Here is a 9951-nt window from a genome sequence, read left to right on the forward strand (position 1 = left end):
CTCCTTCCTCCCTCCTCCCTCCTCCCTCGGGAACCCAGCAGGGCTTCTGCTGGAGAGCCATTTCCACAGTGCTCGGAACACGGCAAGTGAACATGCACAGTGTGCACGGAGCACAGTGAGGCTTGAGAGCCAGAACCCAGGGAATAGGAGCAGGGTACGCTAGGGCAGGATGCATCTGGGGACAGGGGACACAGCACCAATCTGTGTCCGGCACAGAAAGTGTCCCTCCAGATCACCTTGGCAGAAGGCAGGGCAGCAACCCCCAACCATGAACTGGGCTTCAGCTGGGGCTGTCACTTCTACATCCTATCAAAGGAGCAAACTGCTGAAGTGGAATGCTGAAGTAGAATCCCTAGGTCCCAGGAGGCTAAAGGTACCTAGGGGACCTGGACAGAGGTGCGGTCCGCAGCACCACAGGTGACAGGAGATGGAGACCAGAGCAAGCTTGCTCACAGCTGATCCTTTGTCACAGTCACAGTAAGAGCAGAAAGTGGGAAAGCCCCCAGCCTGGCAGCCCAGGGATGCGCTGTGCCAGAGAGTGAGCTCTGCTGGAGAAGGGGCAGAAGCAAGGAAGGAGGGTTCTTCAGAGACAGTGAATGAGAACCTGAGGACAACCACTGAGGTGGGCAAGCAACAGGAGGTTGGCTTGGGACAGGCGAGTGCACACTGCCTCTATGGTAAGGGGGACAGCTCAGCATGTGGTGGGGCCTGTGGGGCAAGCAGAGCCCCTTGGCATCCCCCTGCCTCAATGCCTCAAGATCACATGCTGTAAGGAAGGAAATAACCCCTCCATGTGGCCCAGCTCACACCCCAGGGCTCCTCTGCCACGGCCCACCAAGTCTCTCCTGCCTCAGCCTCCCTCGCTGCAAGCCTCCGAAGTAGGACTCTAGCTCACGTTCCTTGGTGATTCAGGTCCTAGTCTCCTCCTGGCCTGGCCTCATCTTGGGTGGAAGCCTTTGCCAAGGTAGGTATGCCCAAAGTGACTAGCAGTGCTCTCCACACAGCCTGCTTGCCTGTCTGCCCCTCCCTACCATGACCCCAGCAGCTGGCATGGCCACTGTCGCAACAGGTTATATGAGGAAAGTCTTGCTATACAAAGAGTACAACAGTCAGAGAAATGAGGTAACAAGCTGGCCCTCAGACTGAACCCAGGGATGCTCTACTACTAAGCTACAACCTCAGCCTTTATTACTTTTAATTTTTAGTTTGAGACAGTGCCTTGTTAAGTTGCCAGGATGGCCTCAAACTTGCAATCCTCCTGTCCCAGCTTCTAAAGTAGGTGGGGTTACACGTGTGTGACATCTCACTGGCTCAGCTCCCCTATTATTATTATTATTGTTATTATTATTATTACTGTTATTATTATTTTAAAGTACTGGTCGGCATTGAACCCAGGAACATCTGTCGGCCCTTTTAAAAATATTTTTATTTTGAGACAAAGTCTTGCTAAATCACCTAAGTTGCCCAGGCTGGGTTTATACTTGAGATCCTCCTGCCTTGGCCTCTGAGAGTGCTGGGACCACAGGCATGTGCCACTATGCTTCCCCCCATGGTAATCTTCTTTGGTACCAGGGATCAAACTCAGGCCCCTAGGCTTGCAAGGCAGGTGAAACTACTGAGCCAAATCCCCCCCGCTGCCGCAAATTGTAACACAAAGGAAGCAGAAGCCCAGCACTGAGACTCTCCAACCCAGAGTCGCACAGAGATACCATAATTTAGAATAGTAACAAAATAAAAGTGGTCTATTTTTTTTCAAGATTCAAACAAGACTCTGCTAAAAGTCCCCTCATCAAATTTTTTCTTTCTTTCTTTTGGTTTTTTGAGTCTTGCTATGTAGTCCAGGCTGGCCTTGAACTCAGAGTGACCCTCCTGCCTCAGTCTCCCAGGTACTCAGTGTGCACTATCACGCCTGGCTCTTGTCAAGTTAAAGTGGGCGAGGGGGCTGCCTCAAATGCCCTGCTTACATGAAGTCACATTTGATGAAACGGAATCTTCCAAAGTTTTCTAGTGCTAACTGCTAAACACCACTTCTTCCTTGCCTAAACAACAGTTCTCTAATCTCTACAAGTAGTACTGTAGTTATAAATTTGTGCTTATACACTCAGAAGTAGTTTTTCCTTAAAAGTCTATAATTAAACTGGTTATGGTGATACACACCTATAGTCCCAGCACTCTGGAAAGCTGAGGCAGGAAGATCACAAGATAAAGCCCAGCCTGTGAGACCCTGTCTCAAAATTTTAAAAAATTTACAAGGACTGGAATATAGCTGAGTGTGAAGGCTTCAGGTTTGATTCCCAGTACTGAAAAACAACTCGGTACTCAAAAGGCCAACTCTGACTGAGCTACAGCAATGGAAGTTTAAAATGCACAAACCCTGGGACCCAGCAAGTTCACTTTAGGAATTTCTCCCCCAGATGAACTTGGCTATGAGCAAATGGTGTATGTAAAACACTAGCCACTACAGCATTAATGAAGCTTTAAAAATTGGAGACACAAATAAACATACATTGAAAACTGGCTATGGTTTTTAATATACTCACAAAACTGTCCAGACATGACCACTGTCTAGGTTGGAAACATTTTCATTCCGCCCTCCCAAGAGCCCACACTCTTAGCAGTACCTCTCCTGTGCTTCTTCAATGGCTCTAAACTGGCTTCCAGCAAACACATCAGTGAGCTGGCCTTTGTGTCTGCCCTTCCCTCGGCAGTCTCAGAGATGTCATGCTACAGTACACACCCACACACTCTGATGCACGGGCAGTATCACCCTACATGGGAAGACCACATGCTACTGGCTACCCAGTGGCTATCAAGAATGCTCTGCCACAGATACCCATGTACAAATTCTCTTGGATGTGTACCTAGAAGCCAAGCTGCTGGGTCATATGCTAATCCTACATTTAACTTTTGGAGAGGCTGACAATTGTTTTGCAAAGGTCGCACTATTTGCTCTTCTGGCCGGCATCTGAAGGTCCTAATTTTGCTCCATCCATGCAGTGGCTGCTATTAGATACCATTTGATTACAGCCACCTTAGCGGCAAAGCAGCATCTCATGGGGTTGTGATATACATTTCCCTTGTGCTTAATGTCAATATACAATCCTCAATATAAGAAAACATTTCAGAAGGCTTCTTTCTCACTTGGAAGTTCAAAGGCCAATTTTTTTAGTCAAAACCCTAAAAACTAAAAAAAAAAAAATTTTTTTTTGAAGAATATGCCAAACTCTTGAACGCCATAAATTTAAGCAATTTTGATATAAAAATTTTATTTCCCAGTCCGAAAACAACAACAAAACAGAAAATAAAATTGGTTTTAAAAAATTATAGTACACGCGCTGCCCACCTGCCTCACAAGTGCAAGGTCCCAAGTTTGATCCCTAGTACCCCCCCAAAAAAATTCACAGTATATCCCACTCCATGGACTATTTAAACCCAAGAGGTAAAAAGAATGTAATCCCAGCACTCAGGAGGCTGAGGCAGGAGGATTGCTGTGAGTTTGAGACCAGCCTGGGCTACATAGTGAGTTCCAGGTCAGTCTCAACTACATGGTGAGACCCTGTCTCATTAAAAAAAAATGCTATGGCTCTATAGGAACTGATTCTGAAAAAATCTCCAAGACATATTAGCTAAAAAGAGCAAACGTGTACAAGATCTTGTAGTTTGTATAAAAATACACACTCCCACACATTCTTATATATACATACATAATATATACAGACACATATAGAGAAATTTGTAATAATACAAGGTACTTCAGAATATTAAAAAAATATATATATTTTTTGAGGCACAGTTTCCCTGTAGTTCAGGCTAGACTTGAACTCACTCTGTAGCCCAGGTTGGCCTTGAACTTGCAGTGATCCTCCTGCCTCAGCCTCCCAAGTGGTGGGATTAGATGTGCGCCACCATGCCCAGCAAAATACTCAAATATATAGAGACAAAAAACAAGGTAGTAGTTTCCAGAGGAAAAGGGGAGGAGAAGAGAAGTTGAGAGCTTGTGTTTAATGGGCAGGAAATTTCCATTTCACAAGATGAGGAGGGCTCTGCAGGATGGATGGCAGTGATGATTGCAAAGCAATGTGAACATACTTAGTGGCACTGAGGTGTACACTTCAAATGATGAGAATGGTACATTCGTTATGTCTACTTAGCCACGATACAAAATGAATCTACATCAGATGTTTTTTCGTGCTGGGGACTAAAGACAGGGCCTCCCTATTTGAGACACACACTCCCCCATGGGGCTGCACCAACAACCCCCGCCACGTACACACACGCATGCACTCACACATGCTCACTGCCAAAGAGGCTGCTGCCCCAGGAACAGCAACTCATGTCTGCCGGCGGGCTAGCAGGGAGCTCTGTGGCCATGTAGTTTAGCTTTCCTTCATGCTGGGCATGGAATCCAGGGCCTTGTACCTGATAAGCACATGTGCCACACATGCCTTCTACATGGCTTTTATGCCAGTTTTCACTATGTACTACATGCCTAAGTATTAACATTCATTGAAGTCAGCTGTCATGGCACACCCATATAATCCCAGCACTTGGGAGGCTGAGGCAGGAGGACTGCTGTGAGGTAGAGACCAGCCTGGGCTACATAGTGAGCACAAAGCCAGCCTGGACTACAAAGAGAAACTGTGTCTCAAAAAAAAAAAAAAAAACCTCATCTGAAACCCCTGCCTTATACAAGAAGCTTTGACCAAAATCCTTAGTCTTTCATATCCCTTAAGTAAAAACATTTTCAATCCAGATCAGAATTGTTTTGAGGATATTTGTCAGATTTTAATGTTGCAAGGTGCAAAAATTATACTTGCTACCCTAAGAATATAGTCACCAAAAGTATGTTTATGTTTTCTTCAGCTATTACAGAAAAGCTTCAAAATCATTACAGAAAACTAATGATTTTTATCAGTGTGCAACTTTTACTCCATCGCAACCAAGCTAGCTCAATACAGAACTGCTTCAAGAGAAGTTACCATTCTGATTCAAGAAAAAAAAAATCAGCCTGCAATTATACAAACCAGAAAACAAATCATGCTTATGTCACAGTCTACCCTAAAAAGCTTGAACTTACTCGTCAGACTTGAAAACCTGCTCTCTGGGTTCCCACTTTGGTGAAGCCATGGGATCTTCTTTAGTCTCTCTGCAAGGAGCATGGAGCCCTGCCCAAGCAGGCACCTGAAGGAAGCCTGCAGGGAGAATGAGGGGCTGTCCGACAACAGCCTGAGCCAAGCCTCATGGCGAAAAGCTTCAGAAAGGAGGAGCAACTTGGTAAAGAAAAGAAGAAAAGTTGAAGCGATACTTTATTCATCTGAAGAAGCCAACATCTGCTAAAGGTGAAGACGACAGCTGGTTCTCCACCTAGCTAAGATACCTGCCTAAGTGGGCTCCGGATGGCGCCCTTCCTAAAGCAAAACTCAAGAACAAATATTTACCCACAAGACTCTCTTATGTGCACCAAACATGCATGTCTGAATACAGTACATCAATTTTGTTTTAGGAAGAAGATATGTGAGTATTAATCCATTCTCAGAGTAGGAAAGTAGTGTACTTTTTACGTAGGAAAGCTAAGAAAAAAATCATAACAGAAATTTACATATCAGAAAGACTTAATAAAGAGAAACATCTGCATGATAACAAAGAGTTAATAGCCTTAATCCATTAACAGTTCCTACAAATCAACTTAAAAAAGAAATATCCTGAAATATTCACAAAGACGGGTACAATTGGCCAATGATTACCGAAGCTCAGCGATAATCCAAGAAGTACTGCTTTGGAAGAAGGGTACTCTCCTGGGAGTCTGAGCAACCAGCCCCTCCTCAGCCTGCTGTGGGAGCTGGGGCAGCCACCTGGTAAGGGGATGCTGCAGCATCAGAGCAAGCCAAGTCCAGGCACCCAGGCTTCCCAGCAAGCGGCCAGCAAGGGAGCTCAACCTTGCATGACTGTCCGCAGCCAGGAGCGGGAAGAACCGAGAGGGTGGTGGCAGAATATGCAATGGGAAACTCAGCATAGACTGCACTGCTACAGAAAAGAAACGAGGGACAAATACACAAGGTGGCGAGATGCAGATCATGCGCGACACCATCCCATCTGTCAAAAACATAAAAAGCACATATCCATATAGTCTTAAAAGACTGAGAAGATCTACAATCAGCTACTAAAACAGTAGTGTGAGCATACAGCAAGGGAGAGCTTTCATTTTTTATTTGATAAACATTTTCTATAAAAGCACGTATTATTATTGTAATTATTTTTCAAAGAAAACTAAGATGTTAAGCATTTATCTACTAAAGACAACTTCTATCCTTTTTGCTCAAATGACATTCTCCTTCAAAAGTAGGGAAGATTTTGTTTTAAATCTTTTTTCCTCTGTTTCTTAGGAGAAACTTGTATAACTTCTAAATGCATAAGGCATCTGAGAAAGACTATTAAAAACACAAGCCACCCCTCCACGCCTAACACCCACAGGCAGAGAGCCATTCACTGCCCATACCACACCAAGATCAGACAACTCCGAGTCAGTGTACAAAGCATGGCCCTCCAACTACCACCAGTGTAAATACTCTGAGTACAAAGAACCTCCTGTCAGCCAGCCCGGCCCAGGGCACACCCGGTAGCTCAGCCGGAAGGGGAGTGACAATTTGAGTCACATGATCAGGAGCAGAAACAAATTGGGCTTGGCCAGTGTGATCCTCTTCATTTCTTCCCACACCTCCTATTAGCCTCACTCAAACCTCACCCTCCACGATCCCTGAACAGAAGTTTGTTATAGGTATCTACAGCGGCTTCATACCAAGGTGTTAGAAATCACAAGAAAAACACAACAAAGTGCTACTTGGGGTCTCAGCTGGAATCACAATATGGCATATGTGAAAACTCAGATTTTTTTGTACTAAAAGAAATGGGAAATGGGAAAATTCAATCAGAACACTCTGCTTTATCACACAGCATTTTTGAAATCCAGGTGTCAGATATCAAATATGGAGTAACCACAGATCCAGAAAGAAAAAGCCTGAGACACTGAGCCTAATAGCTGAAAAATAAGGTATAATTCATTGTCACAAAACTACAGAACACACAGCAGTACCAAAGTCATACAAAGTGCACCTGATATGGCATCCGAATGTCGGACCTAGAATGACCTGGGTCGCCAGTTTCTTAAGAAAGCACCCATTCTGCTCTAGGCCACAAGAACCGGATGGCATCTGGATGCTCTCTCTGATCTCCACAAGAGGAGCAAGGAAAGCAGTGCCACTAGCCGAGGCCTCTGCCACCCTAGGGACAGCTCTCAGGAGGGCGTCCTAGGGGCTACACACAGTTCCCATACCTGAACTGCATTACCCCGGCTAATACTGACCAGTCAGTCAGTCCCCAAACCAGAGTAAACACAGCAGTGTGCTGAGGACCGTGTGGCCATGATAGCCTTTGAGTGAGGTGCTTGGGACCACCTGCTCCCAGGGGACCTGAAGCTGCAGGTCACCAGTTCCAGCTCTCATCTGACGCCCGCCCCCAGATCGTGCTGTGGCTGCCAAGTAATTCTCCCCAAATGGACCTTTCAGGGCTCAGGGAAGTGACTTTTTTTTATTATATGGCACAGTTTGGCACAGTTATGTCTTTAGTCTTTGGGGTACTTTTATACTATCCAAGAGCAGAATATCTTTTTTCTCCTTTTTTTTTTTTAAAAACAGATTGCCAAACCAGGACATATACTAAAAAAAAAAAAAAGGAAGGTTACTTACCTGAGCCCTAACATCCCAGCTACCATGGAATCCTGTTGGAGCTGGTCTACAGAAGCAAGGTGTATTCTGGGGAGTCACATGTCACATCAAAGCAGGAACTGGTGTCTGTATTTTTATGGAGCCTAAAACAAAGAAAATTGTAAGTTGAAAGCCCCCATTGAGCTGTATGACCTTTTTCCCAGAGCTATTTGGGACATTTTGAAGATAAACAAACAGACAAAGCACTATGCTATTTCCCAGCTCACCTAGCTAGAAACAAAGGATAAACTGCAAATTACTGGCACATAATACACAGTGCTAAAATAAAGACTCATGCTGGTTCACATCAACACTATCACAGGTCTTGTCACCTCCGAGGGATACTTTGACTCTACAAAGCATACCATGAATGGTGATTTTTGGCAAGTAGTATTTCTTCCACCATGGCAGAAAGAAACACTCAGGGAAAGAATATGTGTTCAAGATAACACACAACATCAAAATACCATACCCCAAAGAACAAGCACAATCCAGAGGCAAAGCCTTCCTTCTTCAGCAAGCAGCTGAAGTTACAAAGGGCTGCTGCTGCGATATCACACAAGGGGCTTTGGCCCTTCGAGAAACAAAGCACCCGGGGAAACCAAGTGCCCAGGGAGATCCAATACTGTCATCCAAAATACGCATGCACGGCTATTTCAGAGCACTCACGGACGGCTAAGCTTCGCAGAGCAGCAAATCTGCACACCCAACGAACTGAGTTATTAGTTTGATCATTTGTCTTTTGTTTTTGAACACATGTTCAAAAGGACTTTTGTCACTAAGATAACTATCATTTCCTTGTTAAAACCTAAACTGTTTCATGTTAACCAATCTCTGATACCTTGCTGACCCAACAACAGCACTTTTAACTTAGACTAAAAACAAAGCACACAGTATATACCTTAGAAACCAATGACAATGACACACGTGATTTAATCCAGGAAGGGCAGCCCCAGCTGTTTCCTTTCTGGCTAAGCAACAGCTGCCTGAATGGTACCTAGAATTATCTTTTGAGGTGCAGTGAAGCCTCATAATTCCCTTAATCCCCTTAAACAAAGAGCCAAGCCATAGAATTCTTTGCAATCCCAGCCGTTAACGATATTTCTTGGTTACCTTCACAGTATAGTAAAAATCTCATCAGCAACCTGGCTAGGAGGCCCTGAAAAAAAATCACAACTTCTCAAGGCCACCAGTTGCTTCACTTAAACTGAGGGAGCTGGACTAAAGTTCCTTCCAGCTCTGAAAGTTTGAGATTCTTTTTTTTTTCTCTTAAATTCTTTTATCGGTACATTTTAGGTATACAATACATTTACATTTTGAGATCCTTAACTAACTCAAGATTTCATGGCGGGAAAAGTCCAAGAATGAGAACAGTTAGGCAAAAGCCCAAATCTATCTTGCACCCCCAGTTCTTGGGCAAGGAGACAAGCACCCACTTCCCAAGCTTGGTCCTGTCATTCAGCTACAGCAGCTGCAACATAGCTGCACACTATGGTGAGCACACATCCACTGGCCACAGATCCAACAGCGTGCAGCTCATCATGAAAAGGCCAAGGCCTTATTCTCTACCAGAGCACTCACACCTGCCCTTGGGATGGGCATGGGGATGCTGCCCACCCCCATCATTGCTTGCACTTGGTCCCCCATACGCTACAGCTACATCAAAGTGGCGGGGCCATGCAGCCAAGCAGTAACACGCAAGTCAAGCTCTCAAGCAGAGAAGGTCCCTTCAAGACAGGCAGAAGAGAACGGGAAAGGCAGACAGCACAGCTCCAAGAGAGCGGGGCCCAGGAAGGAGGGCAATTTTGACAAAGGGCTTCTGGCCTGCAGCAGTGTGGCCCGAAGGTCCTGTGGTGAAGCTGAGGATGGGCCCTTTCAGGGACCAGCAGCAGGGCTCCACCCAGCATGAAGATTGTCTGCCTGGCCTGAACGGATGGCACTGGAGCAGAAGGTGGGAAAAACAAGCAGGTGTTCCTGCACAGGCCTTAGAACACACCAGGTCAGGGCTGCACTCAACCCTCATGTGCCACTACAGCACCATTTTCTCCCTAGAGGGAACTCAGCAGCCTGGTGACAAACTGCTCTTGGCCAATTAGGAGATTCCAATTGATAGTCACCTTTATAAAAAGACTGGGTTCCAGAGCACATCACTTTTTATGCAAATAACCCTGCAAGGCGGGGGGGGGGGGGC

At 45.3% G+C, this 9951-nt stretch overlaps 1 protein-coding gene across 1 annotated transcript in view; it reads right to left on the bottom strand.

Moving 5' to 3' along the window:
* Positions 1-9951, bottom strand: part of Mecp2 (methyl-CpG binding protein 2) — a 61941-nt gene that overhangs the window by 49836 nt on the left and 2154 nt on the right. Inside the window, exon 2 of the mRNA XM_033760524.1 lies at positions 7743-7864. Coding sequence (XP_033616415.1) covers positions 7743-7768 — 26 coding nt within the window. The 5' untranslated portion in view covers positions 7769-7864. The remainder of the gene's footprint in view (positions 1-7742; positions 7865-9951) is intronic.

The sequence above is a fragment of the Fukomys damarensis genome, unplaced genomic scaffold, assembly GCF_012274545.1.
Source record: "Fukomys damarensis isolate Sample0158 unplaced genomic scaffold, DMR_v1.0_HiC HiC_scaffold_39, whole genome shotgun sequence".
NCBI classification, from domain to species: Eukaryota; Metazoa; Chordata; class Mammalia; order Rodentia; family Bathyergidae; genus Fukomys; species Fukomys damarensis.